The sequence below is a fragment of the Erpetoichthys calabaricus genome, chromosome 2, assembly GCF_900747795.2.
Source record: "Erpetoichthys calabaricus chromosome 2, fErpCal1.3, whole genome shotgun sequence".
Taxonomy (NCBI): domain Eukaryota; kingdom Metazoa; phylum Chordata; class Cladistia; order Polypteriformes; family Polypteridae; genus Erpetoichthys; species Erpetoichthys calabaricus.
Genome location: NC_041395.2, coordinates 121,084,525 through 121,100,709, shown reverse-complemented (window position 1 = coordinate 121,100,709; position 16,185 = coordinate 121,084,525). Strand labels below are relative to the sequence as shown.

The window sequence follows — 16,185 nt, the reverse complement described above, 5'->3', positions numbered from 1 at the left end:
AATACTGTGCATTATAGGTGAAACAAGTAATGACGCACTGCACAATAACGTGCAATGAATACACTTGACTTGGGCATTCATAGTTTTCATACTCTTTCTCTGTACATTTAGCATTCATTTGCTCAGAGGTTGATGCGCTTGCTGCTTCCAGAGAAGCTCTTCTTTTCTCCACCCTAGGGGCCCGCTTCTTCTCTTCTTTCGTTGGTATCTTTTCGCATTAAAACTGATTAAGTCAGTGTTTGTGCTGCAATTATTTAGTATGTTTTCTTTAATTTTTCACTTAAGCTGGCACTTAAGTCTTCAATTTGCCTCAAGAATGATTTAAGATTATGAAAGTATGATGGGTAAGGTAAGTGATGGTGAAGGTGGTAGGGATGAGAACGGCGCCCGTAGGCATGTGCTGCACAGCCGCCCTGCTGGTCACTGCTGAGATTTGATTCTACAATAGAATAAAAAGAGGAATAACCTTGGAAGTCAGTCATCACCAGGAAAGTGGATAGTAGATGTCATATAGTATATGCGTACCAAATTTCAGGTCAATAGGTCAAACGGATTGCGAGCTACAGGTGATTTAAAATCCTGGACAGACAAATAAACAGCCACGGTAGTATATTATATATAAAGATTGCGAATGCTGTGATAGTCACAGTAAGTGTCTGCCATCAGTAATAAGGGAATCTTATTTACAGCATAATTCGTCAAGGGCTAACATCCATCCATCCATTTTCCAACCCGCTGAATCCGAACACAGGGTCACGGGGGGGGTCTGCTGGAGCCAATCCCAGCCAACACAGGGCACAAGGCAGGGAACCAATCCTGGGCATTGTGCCAACCCACCGCAGGACACACACAAACACACCCACTCACCAAGCACAAACTAGGGCCAATTTAGAATCGCCAATCCACCTAACCTGCATGTCTTTTGGACTGTGGGAGGAAACCGGAGCGCCCGGAGGAAACCCACACAGACACGGGGAGAACATGCAAACTCCACGCAGGGTGGACCCGGGAAGCGAACCCAGGTCTCCTAACTGCGAGGCAGCAGACCGTGCCGCCAGGGCTAACATTAACCATTGAAAACCGTAAAAATGTAAAAATAAATGCACATATAGATACTTTAAATATAACACAATTTGCATTAAAGAACTTGCACAATTACCAGTCAATCAGAGCAGCTATTGTACCATTTTTCAAGCTCACATCCTGTTACGTGTGCGCTCAGAAAGCAGTTGACCATAGTAATAATTAAAATGTATAAAAAAGGTGTAAATTCAGTTGTAATCTGGTTGATGAAAACATATATAGAGGGGGTGAGACACGAATGACTGTGCCCTGTGAACTGGTTTATCAAACCCCGTAACCTTGCACCATGGAAGTGATGTGTGTAGGTAGGACATCCAAAAATGCACGTTCCAACTTTTACGTACATAGTAAATGTTAATCAGACATTCCAAAGTAAACATTTTTGTTTACAAGGGTTAAGAAAGTAGACATGTAATTTGAGAACTAAATTGTGGTTACATTAACATGGTGGGTGGCTATTGTAGAGTAAATGCACACTTCTGACTCGTCTAATGTCATGAAACTGATGTTCATCAATGGGTGTCCTCTGCAGAGCTTGCCTTCTTTTGTACACTCTCCTATTTGAAATTCATCCTTTTTTGTACCGTGCATGCTAGCACATTTTAAAGTAGTCTTCCAGCTATTTGGTAGTAGGTGTTTTGCTCACAGAACTGTGCTCAGTAAACCAAATAATTACAGAAAATGCGGCAGTTTTCAAATACAATGTTGTCAACCCTTTCATGATAAAAGTAATTTTTTCAATGAAAGAAATCCATAACATGCCCAACAGTTTGTTTATTGATATGTTAAAACTTTCAGTCAAACTACAAGTATGAAACACAACCAAACTTCTTGAAATTTAAACAAAGTAACACATTTCCTCATATTTGGAACCAAGCAAACAGAGTAGCGGTTTGAGAGTGGCTTTAATTACAACTGTGTGCAGCGCATAGACTACATGGCAGATTAATGCAATTTAGTATGATGGTTTACATCATACTTTAAAGAATCGCAATGATTGGTCTTGAAGTAGTTTTTGTTTATATCTGTTCATCAAAAAAGCTTGAGAAAGTATGGTGAACTCCTACTGTATGAAAATGCTGCACTTGTTAAGCCATCAAAGTAACTTAATTTTAACTCATTTTTACTGTAAACACTGCTTCACACCTATCAAATTCTGAGCTCCTGGAAGGCACTGGGATGAGCAACAGATAAATGGTTGGAAACATTCCATGTGTTGCCTCCTTTGGTAAGACAAACCTTTAAGCCACTGTTTGTAAACAAACATTGTAATATCTTTAGATTCAAATGTTTCATTTACATTATAAGCAAAGTATTGCTGTACCTTACTTTGACTAACCTCTTTATCAACAAGTTGGGTACGTCTAGCGTTATTCGCCAGTTCTATCCATTTTTTTTGTAACTGAATTGACAACCTCTGTAACAAAGCTCAGCTATCGTTTTCTGCTATTCACACCGATGCATCACCATTGTGGAGTTAGATTACTGCCAAAATCCATGAGTGAGCACCACGCGTCTTGGTCTTGGCTATTAAAGACATAGATCTTGCATTTCAATAAAGGTCACACAAAGCAGTTTCAGTCCTGTTTTAATGTAGTATAGTACCTTTTTTAAAAAATTAGTAATGTATTGCTTTTTTTTTTTGTACCTGTTTACTGTGCAACACTAATATGTAATTTAAAAAATGGAGCAGCTGTGGGGTATTCAATTCAATTCTTTATTGTCATGTGTACATGTGAAATGCTTGCTTGCATGTGCCCCCTCAGAAAGTGAACATAGACAAAAACACACAATACATAAATGAATATAAATAAGTAAATTAATAAAACCAGAATCCTAGGAATAAATAGACACAGTAGCAGAAGTATATGTGCAGGTAGTAGTGGAGGTGACACGAGGTTAATGATTGTTCATAAGTCTGATTGCAGTTGGGTAGAAACTGTTCGTGAACCTGGAGGTGCGTGTCCAAATGGACTTTAGTAGATTCCCAGATGGGAGGAGGGTGAAAAGTGACAGTGCAGGGTGGCTGGGGTCCTGCCTGATAGGGTTCACTTTCCTGAGACTGTGTGTAATGTGGATGTCATGGATCGCAGGGAGCTGTGTGCCCATGATCTGCTGTGCTGTGTTCACCACACGCTGCAGAGCTCTGCAGTCCTGAACTGAGCAGTTGCTATACCAGCATGTGATGCATTCTGTCAGGATGGATTCCACAGTACACCTGTAGAATCTGCACAGGGTTGTGGGGGACATTTGGGACTTACTCAGTCTCCTGAGGAAATAGAGGCATTGTTGAGCTTTCTTGACTACTGCTGCAGTGTGACTTGACCATTTAAGGTCATCAGTGAGTGTGACTCTGAGGAACCGAAAGCTGCTGACCTGCTCCACAGCCTCACCTCCGATGTAGATGGGGCTGTGCTCTGTTGCCATTTTGCGGAAATCCACAATCATCTCCTTAGTTTTGCTAACGTTGAAGGTGAGGTTGTTGTCCTGACACCATTCTGCCAGGAGTCTGACCTCCTCACTATAGACCGTCTCCTCATCCTCGCTGATCAGACCTATTACAGTGCTATCGTCAGAAAACTTGAGGATGGTGTTAGAGCTGTACTTAGCCACGCAGTCATGGGTGTAGAGAGAGTAAAGCAGGGGGCTCAGCACGCTGCCATGCGGGGTTCCAGTGTTGATGGTGATGATGGAGGAGGTTTTTCTACCAATATGTACTTGCTGAGGTCTGCCGGTGGGGAAGTCCAGTACCCAGTGAAGAGCTAAGCCCCAGATCCAGGAGTTTAGCGATGGATTGATGGTGTTAAATGCAGAGCTGTAGTCCACAAACAGCAGCCTGACATAACAGTTCTTGTTCTCCAGATGAGATAGGGTGGTGTGAAGTGTTATGGAGATGGCATCCTCAGTGGACCTGTTGCAACGGTAGGCAAGCTGGAGGGGGTCCAGACAGTCAGGGATGATGTCCTTGATGTGTTCTAGCATGGTTTTGCAGAACATACTAATTTGTGATTCTCTGTAGCATTAACACTTCAACCTAAGACTTCTGTATATAGTTATCCAGATCTGTACTAAGTCATGAGAAGGATTGCTTCAGATGGACTTAAGTCTTCTGCAATTTATTAAAAATTTTTTTTTTTTTTTTTTACAGGGAAATTCCACCTAGTTTCAAAAAGTGGTCGAATTGAAAAGAGTATTGAAGCCCACCGTGGTGCAGTACTAGCAGGAAGATGGAATTATGATGGAACTGCTTTAGTCACAGGTGAGATTTATGAAATTGAAATAAATTGTTTGTCTTGGTTTATTTCAAACGAAAAAGACCTTTTGAAAAATATGCTAAAGAATATCATTAGCTCTTTTTATATTTCTATATCTTAAATGTGAGGAATGAACTTCCATGTTTTTAGCAAGCAGTCTGCTACTGATTGTACACATCGTTGTAACAAAACACAGATTTTTGATACTTTGGAATTTTATTCCATGCTTTTAGTATTAAAGTTAAAAATGTTTTTGCCATATTCTTATCAATACATTTTTTTTAAAGTAATTTACAAACCACTTCAGTAAAAATGTAGTAGAAGTGTAATGGAGAGTTTATTAGACGAGCTCTATGATAGACTGCTGTGCCCCCTGGACCTGGTTTCTTGCCTTTTTATTTTTGCTGCTATGTCCTTCAGCTCCCTGCCACCTTTTCACAGAAAAAAGAAAGTAAACACAATAAATAGAAATAGGATGACTTGGTAGTATCTATAGTCCTTCTGCCTCTAAATTGACCAAGTGTAAATGGATGAGGAATCATAGAAGCGTAATTAGGAATGATAATCTATTAGGATAGCCTCAGATTTTCTCATTTGATAGATAGATAGATACTTTATTAATCCCAAGGGGAAATTCACATACTCCAGCAGCAGCATACTGATACAAAAAACAATATTAAATTAAAGATTGATAATAATGCAGGTAAAAACAGGGAATAACTTTGTATGATGTTAATGTTTAACCCCCCTGGGTGGAATTGAAGAGTCGCATAGTTTGGGGGAGGAACGATCTCCTCAGTCTGTCAGTGGAGCAGGACATTGACAGCAGTCTGTCGCTGAAGCTGCTCTTCTGTCTGGAGATGACACTGTTTAGTGGATGCAGTGGATTCTCCATGATTGATAGGAGCCTGCTTAGCGCCCGTCGCTCTGCCACAGATGTTAAACTGTCCAGCTCCATGCCAACAATAGAGCCTGCCTTCCTCACCAGTTTGTCCAGGCATGAGGCGTCTGTCTTCTTAATGCTGCCTCCCCAGCACATCACCGCGTAGAAAAGGGCGCTTGCCACAACCGTCTGATAGAACATCTGCAACATCTTATTGCAGATGTTGGACGCCAGCCTTCTAAGGAAGTATAACCGGCTCTGTCCTTTCTTACACAGAGTATCAGTATTGGCAGTCCAGTCTAATTTATCATCCAGCTGCACTCCCAGGTATTTATAGGTCTGCACCATCTGCACACAGTCACCTCTGATGATCACGGGGTCCATGAGAGGTCTGGGCCTTCTAAAATCCACCACCAGCTCCTTGGTTTTGCTGGTGTTCAGCAAATAATAGCTTTCAGATCTGGCATTTCCTAGGTTGGCACAAAGTCGGGAGATGAAGATCCTGGGAGATGTTTTAACACTAGAATCCCTGAAGCTTACAAAAAAACTTGTAATCCTGGCCCACCTTAAATCCCTTTGCACCTCTCCATCGGCATCTTTTGTTTTGTAAATGTGTTGATTAACAAAAGCAGCAAGCAGCCTGCTGTCTCATCCCCCGCCTTGATGGAGCTCAACTCTCCCAGCTCAAGCCAAGGCTCCTTATCTCCATGTTAGATGCCTGGAGTTGTATAGGGTAAATAATACAGTATATCATTACTGGAATATGTGCATTTCATGTGTGTTCCGTGTCTACAAAGGTCTGGGTAAGTGTAGGATGAAAGGAAATGATGCGAGGCAAGAAATGCTGAATACATACCTAAAGCAGAAACTTTTCCCATGCTATACTAATAATGACATGAACTGTCATTATTAGTGTGAAGACATTACACACTACTGTCATTATTAGTATGAAGACTTTAGTCAAAATATCAAATAAACACGTGCACTTTTATTCAAGATTATAACCAAAGGAAAAAAAAGTCATTTGATTTACATGTCAATGAGTTAAAAACCCAAGCTCAAATGTCAGTTGACTTTAAGTTGATATGTATTCTTTATGGTGCGGAGGTAAGAACTGCTGCCTTATAACCCAAAGGTACCGGGTTCGAGACTGGGTGCTCTGCGTTTTTGAGGAGTGAGCTGCTATTATTATTATAATAATAATAATTTATTACTATAATAAAAACCTACCGTATTTTTCGCACCATAAGACACACTTTTTTTTTCCCCAAAAGAAGGTTGGAAATGTCTGTGCTTCTTATGGAGCGAATATTGCGTCACAGACCATGATGTGTATTACCTGACAAAAGTCGACATCCAGGGGTAGAGGGCGACAAAACTCAGTTACGTTACAGACATTCCCTCTGTGCTTGAAGGAATGTTAGACTCATTGACTCGGCATCTAATCCTTGCGTGTGCGTGAGTTGCGAAATGTAAATGAATGTAAACAAAGGCAAGATGGCATCGATATCTCACGAGGGAGCGAAGCGAGTGCAGAAAACTCAGCAGACGATGTTTTGCGCATTATCACTGAGTCAGACTCTGATTTTTCAGAATCTGATTTTGTTGAGAGTGATCAGGAGATCGAACAAGAGAGTGAGGAACTGGCATCAGCTGCTCGGGACACCAGCCGATGCCGCCCCAGCTGAGCGCATTCGTGCAGCCAATGCACCTATAGCAAGGTTCATGTGGGAGGAATACCTAGACATTGATCCGTGGGAGCCAAACTGGCTACCGGACTTCACAAGACAGTATGGCTTGCTGTTGGACTCGACAGATTACCAGCCGCTGGACTACTTCAGGCTGTTCTTTCCTGAAGCTGCCTTTCAGCTACTGTCAGACAAGACAAACAGGTATGCAGAGCAATTTTTTGAATCGAGGGCTGTGCTTGCACCGCATTCTCGTTTTTCAAACTGGAAACCCACAACAAAACACGAGATGAAGGGATTTGTGGCATTACAAATATAGATGGGACTAGACTGGCGATATAACTTCAGGGAGCATTGGTCCAAACGTGCTTTGTCCCCTGGTGGCTTTGGACAGGTTATGCCTCGTGATGATAGGTACGTGCTCCTGCAAAGTGATTGTGAGCAACTGAGCTTCATAAATTCTGACACTAGCGATGAGGAGTTCTTGGGGTTTCCATAAAACTAGAAGAGTGCTTGAACCTTAAAGTCTCTCCTTATTTGTTAATGACAGTGATGATTTTTCTTAATACCGCTGTTGAATTTACATGGTTGAAATATTATTCTGCTATATTTTATTAAACATATTAGTATACCACTAGGGGGCTTCGCACGCCAACCCCTGTGTTTGGTTAATTGGATATACAATTTTACATTTTTTTTTGGAATTGTTTCAATTTCATTATTTTCACTTTTACTTTAAAGCTTCATTAAAAACAATATTTTTTGGAGACACATTGTGACAACGCAACGTATAACTGCCCGTGAGTGAATATTGTTTCTGTTTCTGTAATAAATAATCCGTGTTTTTCTGTTTGTCCCTGTGATTTATTGATTGTCATAGCAAAAGCTATTCTCACGGTAAACTGTAAACATTTTACTACGAATGGCATATCACGATCTCCTTTGGTGTGTAATGTTATTCGCGGAATATATACAGTACATCACCTTTCTTTTTGCCTGTTAAAATTTGCATCTCTTCTCCGAGATCATCAATTTACACCCGACCGAATTGTGTACTCTTTGAAATTTAACTTGTCGTTCCTTTAACTGTTGTGGGACCACAGATTCTCATAGCATATTGTCCATTATTGTGTAAATCCACGTTTTGTCCATTGAATGATGTGAATGCGAAAAGACTTTGTTGTCTACTCTTTTTTTCAGACCTCAGTTTGTCCTGGTATTTTATCAATTACACCTGGTTCTGATGATTAATCACCTTTTGTTTGCGGTAATGCAATCATTTCTATCTTTTCTTTGATACTGTAGTGACTGACATGATAAAGTGTCACAAAAGTTTTACTTGAACAATCGCTGACTTCCTAACCTCAAACACAACTTTCTAGCACCCTCTCCAACGCCCCCCCCTACCGCATCAAATCAATACCCCGCTATCAGTCCTCCGTGCTGTACTCCGCCTTCCCTCAATCGGACCTAACAGTCACTTAAAACCAAAAAGCCCTCAACCTGGCTGGGACGCTACAATACTTTTCGAATTTCACTGCTTTCCTATTCTGTACCTTTGTCTGCATGTGCATCGCACCATCGTTTGTTTGAGCTTTTCGAATTCTACTGCTTTCATAATCTCTTATCTGCCTTTTTTTCTCTCCAATGCCTTTGGGTCTCTATTCTCCGTATTGTCCTTATACGCTTTATATGCGCTGAGAGCACATGATTTGTGTGTACTATGTGCTTTTACACGATTGATTTTTTTTCGATGGGTGTGCTCTTATATATTCCATACTATCTTTGTGGACCTTTGCGGACCATGTAGTGTGTTACGTTTGACTCTGGGGTGCAGTGCAGAATACACTTTTCTGTGTGGCTATATCGTTAGCTATGGGCGCGTTGTTTATCCAGGCGGGCTCGTGTTTGTATATCCGTCAGTTGAGCTCGTTCGTTTTGAACCCATGCCTGCTTTGCTTCCGCAGTTTCAGATGCGCGTTGTAGGCGTCTGCGTTCATTGATCTTATCCAGGTGGGCTCGTGTGTGTATCGTTGAGCTGTATTGTGTTTGAATTTGGTGTAAAGCGTTCAGCGGTTTGTACAATCCCAAGCAGCACATTATTCCTAACTTCACTCTGCAGTAGTGCCACTCACAATATGGCGGTGACGCCTGCTGCTATTTCCGTTAGTTGAGCTGTACACGCCTGCACAGTACGTCTCATGGTCCCATCGCCGTGTACCTGCGTCCATGCCATCTGGTTTAGTTAGTAAACCTGCGTCCATGCCATCCGGTTTACCATTCTCGGTTAGTAATATGGATTTGGTTCAGAATATTTTTTTTCTTGTTTTCCTCCTCTAAACCTAGGTGCATCGTATGGAGCAAAGAATACGGTACATTTGATTTGAGTCTGTAACACCCGGTGTAAATTTTAGCTACAGTAATCCCTCCTCCATCGCGGGGGTTGCGTTCCAGAGCCACCCGCGAAATAAGAAAATCCGCGAAGTAGAAACCATATGTTTATATGGTTATTTTTATATTGTCATGCTTGGGTCACAGATTTGCGCAGAAACACAGGAGGTTGTAGAGAGACAGGAACGTTATTCAAACACTGCAAACAAACATTTGTCTCTTTTTCAAAAGTTTAAACTGTGCTCCATGACAAGACAGAGATGACAGTTCCGTCTCACAATTAAAAGAATGCAAACATATCTTCCTCTTCAAAGGAGCAAACAAATCAATAGGGCTGTTTGCTTTTAAGTATGCGAAGCACCGCAGCACAAAGCTGTTGAAGGCGGCAGCTCACACCCCCTCCGTCAGGAGCAGAGAGAGAGAGACAGATAAAAAAATCAATACGTGCCCTTCGTGCTTTTAAGTATGCGAAGCACCGTGCAGCATGTCACTTCACGAAGCAGCTGCACAGAAGGTAGCCAACGTGAAGATAATCTTTCAGCATTTTTAGACGAGCGTCCGTATCGTCTAGGTGTGCGAACAGCCCCCCTGCTCAATCCCCCTACGTCAGGATCCGAAAAAGTCAGCGCGAGAGAGAGAGAAAAGTAAGCTGGGTAGCTTCTCAGCCATCTGCCAATAGCGTCCCTTGTATGAAATCAACTGGGCAAACCAACTGAGGAAGCATGTACCAGAAATTAAAAGACCCATTGTCCGCAGAAATCCGCGAACCAGCAAAAAATCCGCGATATATATTTAAATATGCTTACATATAAAATCCGCGATAGAGTGAAGCCGCGAAAGGCGAAGCACGATATAGCGAGGGATCACTGTACTTGTAAAAGTTAGCGCTTGTTTTTTTTTATTATTCAGTTTTATTCTCTCAGTGACATTCACATGGTAGAACAAATTTGCCTCTATACCTTTGAGTTAATGGCATTTATCTCCATTCTTTTCACAAGAGCACCGATGACCACTGTTGGTACTGTGCTTGATGCCTGCTCAGAACTATTTGTTGTACCAGCAATCAAAGATACAATGTCCCGTGACTGCTATCAGACTAACATGCACATTAACAGTAAGTTGTGAACATTCTGCACAGGTGTCTTTGTTGTCAAAGGACCTACCAAAGTAGTACCTTCAGAAGCCACATTCAGGTGTGCCTAAGAGAATTGATGCTGTTTTTAAGATGGGAGCTATACTTTCTTGGAAGTTTATTGATTAATAATTACATATACATCACTTTTTTAATTCCTATTTTACAGTATTTTTTCCCCCACAGGTGCCTAATTTTTCACAGTACAGTATACAGTGGGGCAAAAAGTATTTAGTCAGCCACCAATTGTGCAAGTTCTCCCACTTAAAAAGATGAGAGAGGCCTGTAATTTTCATCATAGGTATACCTCAACTATGAGAGACAAAATGAGAAAAAAAAAATCTAGAAAATCAGTCTGATTTTTAAAGAATTTATTTGCAAATTATGGTGGAAAAAAGTATTTGGTCAATAACAAAAGTTCATCTCAATACTTTGTTATATACTCTTTGTTGGCAATGACAGAGGTCAAACGTTTTCTGTAAGTCTTCACAAGGTTTTCACACACTGTTGCTGGTATTTTGACCCATTCCTCCATGTAGATCTCCTCTAGAGCAGTGATGTTTTGGGGCTGTCGCTGGGCAACACAGACTTTCAACTCCCTCCAAAGATTTTCTGTGGAGTTGAGATCTGGAGACTGGCTAGGACACTCCAGGACCTTGAAATGCTTCTTACGAAGCCACCCCTTCGTTACCCGGGCGGTGTGTTTGGGATCATTGTCATGCTGAAAGACCCAGCCACGTTTCATCTTCAATGCCCTTGGTGATGGAAGGAGGTTTTCACTCAAAATCTGACAATACATGGCCCCATTCATTCTTTCCTTTACACAGATCAGTCGTCCTGGTCCCTTTGCAGAAAAACAGCCCCAAAGCATGATGTTTCCACCCCCATGCTTTACAGTAGGTATGGTGTTCTTTGGATGCAACTCAGCATTCTTTCTCCTCCAAACACGACGAGTAGAGTTTTTTCATCTGACCATATGACATTCTCCAAATCCTCTTCTGGATCATCCAAATGCTCTCTAGCAAACTTCAGACGGGCCTGCACATGTACTGGCTTAACCAGGTGGACACGTCTGGCACTGCAGGATTTGAGTCCCTGGTGGTGTAGTGTGTTACTGATGGTAGCCTTTGTTACTTTGGTCACAGCTCTCTGCAGGTCATTCACTAGTTCCCCCTGTGTGGTTCTGGGATTTTTGCTCACCGTTCTTGTGATCATTTTGACCCCACAGGGTGAGATCTTGCGTGGAGCCCCAGATCGAGGGAGATTATCAGTGGTCTTGTATGTCTTCCATTTTCTAATAATTGCTCCCACAGTTGATTTCTTCACACCAAGCTGCTTACCTATTGCAGATTCAGTCTTCCCAGCCTGGTGCAGGTCTACAATTTTGTTTCTGGTGTCCTTTGACAGCTCTGTGGTCTTGGCCATAGTGGAGTTTGGAGTGTGACTGTTTGAGGTTGTGGACAGGTGTCTTTTATATTGATAACGAGTTCACAGAGGTGCCATTAATACAGGTAACGAGTGGAGGACAGAGGAGCCTCTTACAGAAGAAGTTACAGGTCTGTGAGAGCCAGAAATCTTGCTTGTTTGTAGGTGACCAAATACTTATTTCCACCATAATTTGCAAATAAATTCTTTAAAAATCAGACAATGTGATTTTCTGGATTTTTTTTTTTCGTTTTGTCTCTCATAGTTGAGGTATACCTATGATGAAAATTACAGGCCTCTCTCATCTTTTTAAGTGGGAGAACTTGCACAATTGGTGGCTGACTAAATACTTTTTTGCCCCACTGTATATACTACTTATGAACTAGTGTAATAATGTTAAACATCCAGCTAAATAATTGTGCAGGAGCAAATGTGAACTGACAAATAATGATAGAAGGAAATTGCAATGATTATGATTTCTTAAGAAACTGCGAGTGGAAGCTGTTTGAGACAGAAACTGATATAATAATGTGCTGACATTATCATTGTGAGTTGAAGTGGTAGGTGTGCTGAATGTTTTTGTGTTAGTGCTGTGTGAGAGTTACTTAAAATATAAATTGTGCATCTAAAAACTTTTGCTTTTTGGTTGCCAGTAAAGAGCAATGTAAATTTTAAAGCATTTTTTCCCCACACGAACATGCAATCCCCCCCATCCCCCCGCAATCCCCCCGATCTGCCCACGTAGTTGCTGGATATCATGGCTGGCCTGTACAATGGTAATGTAACTGCTCTCCAGAGTGGAGTCAGAACCTCTGCATTTTTCCCAGTTGATTCTGGAGTTCATCAGGAGTGGGTTCTTGCTTTTACTCTGTTCAGTGTTTGCATGGACTGGTGTTGGGTAGGGTCGTGGGGTCCAGCACCTGTGGGGCATCTGTTGGTAAAGAGAGATTCACTGATCTTGATTTTGACGACGATGCTGTGAACTTTTAGGAGTGTCCTGGATAAAAATCAGATAAGATCCAGTCCTTTAATGACCTTTTGGGCACAGCCATCAGCAGTGTGTCTGTCTGTTGAGAGAATGATGACCTCTTCAAGAGGCTTACTTACCTCGACAGTGACATTCATGTCGCTGGTGACTCTTCCTGTTTAGTCAGTAGACAGATTGGGAGAGCATGGGGGGTCATGAGGTCACTGGAAAGCAATGTGTGGTGCTCCTAATATCTCTGCAAAAGGGCAAAGGTCAAAGTCTTTAGAGTTCTGGTGCTTCCTGTTTTGCTATATGATTGTGAGACATGGAAGCTATCCATTGACCTGAGACGAAGAGTGGACTCCTTCAGTACCGTGTCTCCTCAGAATCCTTGGGTATCGTTGGTTCAACTTTGTGTCAAGTGAGTGGTTGCTCACAGAGTCCTGAATGAAGTACATTACTTGCATTGTGAGGGACCCTCAGTTACAGCACTATGGCCATGTGGTATAATTCCCCACAGAGTGATCCAACTCACGGGATCCTCCTTGTTGAGGACCCGAGCGGTTGGACCAGGCCAAGGGGGATGCCTACGCAACACCTGACTGTGGCAGATAGATGGTCATTTCTGGAGGGTGGGAATGGACTGTGTGTCTGCCTGGAGGGCTTTCTAGCTGGGATCCCAAGCTCTTTCACGGTGTGGTTGGTGCGGCAACATGCAGTACCAATGCATACTTCCTGACCTGACCTAAACTGCAGCAAAGACATCCAAGTGTTTTGAAAACTTGTTGAAACCTGTAGCATTTAAGGTGCATCATGGGACAGAATGAAGAAAAAGCAGTTGTGGAATCTGGCAGATCTGTGAATAAATAACTGGCAACGTAGCAATGAACAGTTAAGAATAACAGCGATTCCGTAGTGGTGAGACATTAAGGTATACAAAGAATAATTTGATAGGCTGCTATATAGTACTCATTCAGAAGGGTGTTCACGCTAGTAGAGGCTGAAAGGTTTATTTGTAAGTAAGAAAGCATTTATTTTAAGTAGAGTGTAGGTGGTGGACCTGAAAGTTGTAAAGGGTGGAGCTGGCTAAATGACAAAGATGGAATGAGTATATAAAAGATGGTTACACTTTTTAGGAAGGATGTGCAAAAAAGAGAAGGAGGTTTGTCATGTAAGCAAAATAGAATTTAAATGCATGTCTTTTTCAGTTGGATGATGAACCAAATCTCATTGAAGACATCTGAATTTGTAATTTCAATACAAATCTTTTTAATAATAATTAAAAAGGCAGGTTAGGGTGGGATATTGTAGCATTGGGAGACTTTTAATTACCCAGATATTAAATGGGATAACCTTACAAATTAGGGAGCGCAGAAGATGTTTTTAGGCTTAATTAATGACTGTTTTTAGCACAATATGTTAAAGTGCCAAAGTGTGGAGAATCCTATCTGGATTTAGTATTTTGTAATGACCATAGCAGTTCAACCACTTGTACATCCTGAATTCTGTCCTGGATAAGTGACCATCATATTATATAATTCTCAATGTTTTTGAAAAGCACAGATACAACAACTAAAACTGTTAAGTTTAATTGATAGGGCACATTTTAAAGGCAAGTATCAATGTAAAACCACCACTTTGCAAGTAAGCTTACTCTTGAAAAGTCTGACAGTAGAGTTTGTCAATGGGCTTTTTCTGATAAACCCATCCCCAGGAACTAACATTGCTGGTGTTTGTTACTGGAAGTGCTTTCATTCTGTATGTTCTATTGGATGGCAATTCTTAAGGTGGTAAAGTAGGTGTGTAGTATTTCCAGTTTTACTTTGCAAACGTTTTTGGCAAAGTTTACAATACACATACTTTAAATAGTCTAAGGATTGCCACACCATTGATGTACTTTTACCTTTTTTATCCACAATATATATATATATATATATATATATATATATATATATATATATATATATATATAATATATATAATATATATATATATATATATATATATATATATATATATATATATATAATTTATTTTTTTTAATATAAAGATTTTATGGCTGCAGAGCAGTTGCTTCCTTTACTGACACTTAAAGATTCCGCTGAATGAATGTTCATCTCTTTAATGGCTGTTGTGTTTTCCGAAACAGTAGCATGTGGCATGCCACCACTGCTACAGTATCTCAACTAAACTCACTGTGCCTTTTTTTTTTTCTGTTTTTTAAAACGCAGAGGCTGTCCGTTTTTAAAGGAGTAACATATGAGTGGTTGGAACTGGAAATGTTTCTGTGGTGTGTTAGACTGTTGTATGTGTCAAACAATGTTCCTTATCGACAATGTATCAAAATTTTGTATTTCCATATTGTTTAAATTTTATGTGTTGTTAAATGCAAATATCATTTCTATTGCCCAGCCCTACCATTCTGGGTAACAGCATGCCTATCTAACTAATCAGTCATTATGTTTATGTGAGCCAGAACTTGTTACCTTGAATCAATTCTGGCTTTAATTTATACATGTGAAGAATTTTCAGTATTGAATCATTTTTTTAATATATTTCTTTCCCTTGTATTTCCTCTTGTAGCTGGTGAGGATGGTCAGATTAAAATATGGTCTAAAAGTGGAATGTTGAGATCCACTCTAACTCAACAAGGTAAAGTTCCATATTCTACTTTTTTTTGGTTCAGTTTTTTTAGGTTTAGTAATATTGTTTATTCACACAAAAATTTAAATGCCATATATATTTGTAGATAAGCTGAGCGTTTTTGGATCCAAAATAGACCCAAAAAGTTGTGTCAAGCTTATCTGCTTGTCAGAGCTCAAATATTTTTACTTTAATGTTCTTCACTTCAGGTGCATGTAAAGGCTCTGAAATCCTTATGTGGAAAGTAATGACAATGAGATGTACTGTACACTTTACTAGAATTTGAAGCATAATTCTCTCATTGTAACTCATTTCCCAATTACCTAGATAACAGAAGAGTTGTCATTCATTATATGTTCAGCTTTTCCTAACAAGCAAATTGATCCAACCATCACAAAAATGTATTATTTAGTTAATCAGAAGCTGGTTAGTATTTGTAAAGAATGTCTAGTTGTGGTGCAATCTCCACAGTAGAATACAAGCTCTGTGTAGTAAATATTGGTAGGGTGTTGTACACTGTTAGCCATTGTGGATGCAATGAAAAGTCAATCAAAATTAAACCTTCTATTGGCTCACTACAAACTGTCTTAAGAAGGGGCCTGAGTTGCCCCGAAAGCTTGCATACTGTAATCTTTTGAGTTAGCTAATAAAAGGTGTAATTTTGCTTGACTTCTCATTATAATAAATATTGTAAGAGCTATCATATCAAACCTGGGGAA

General features: G+C 40.5%; 1 protein-coding gene across 1 annotated transcript in view; it reads left to right on the top strand.

Moving 5' to 3' along the window:
- The window catches only part of ift80 (intraflagellar transport 80 homolog (Chlamydomonas)), a 246,937-nt gene that overhangs the window by 13,145 nt on the left and 217,607 nt on the right, over positions 1 to 16,185 (top strand). The window contains exons 4-5 of the mRNA XM_051923320.1: positions 4,232 to 4,342; positions 15,407 to 15,475. Coding sequence (XP_051779280.1) covers positions 4,232 to 4,342; positions 15,407 to 15,475 — 180 coding nt within the window. The remainder of the gene's footprint in view (positions 1 to 4,231; positions 4,343 to 15,406; positions 15,476 to 16,185) is intronic.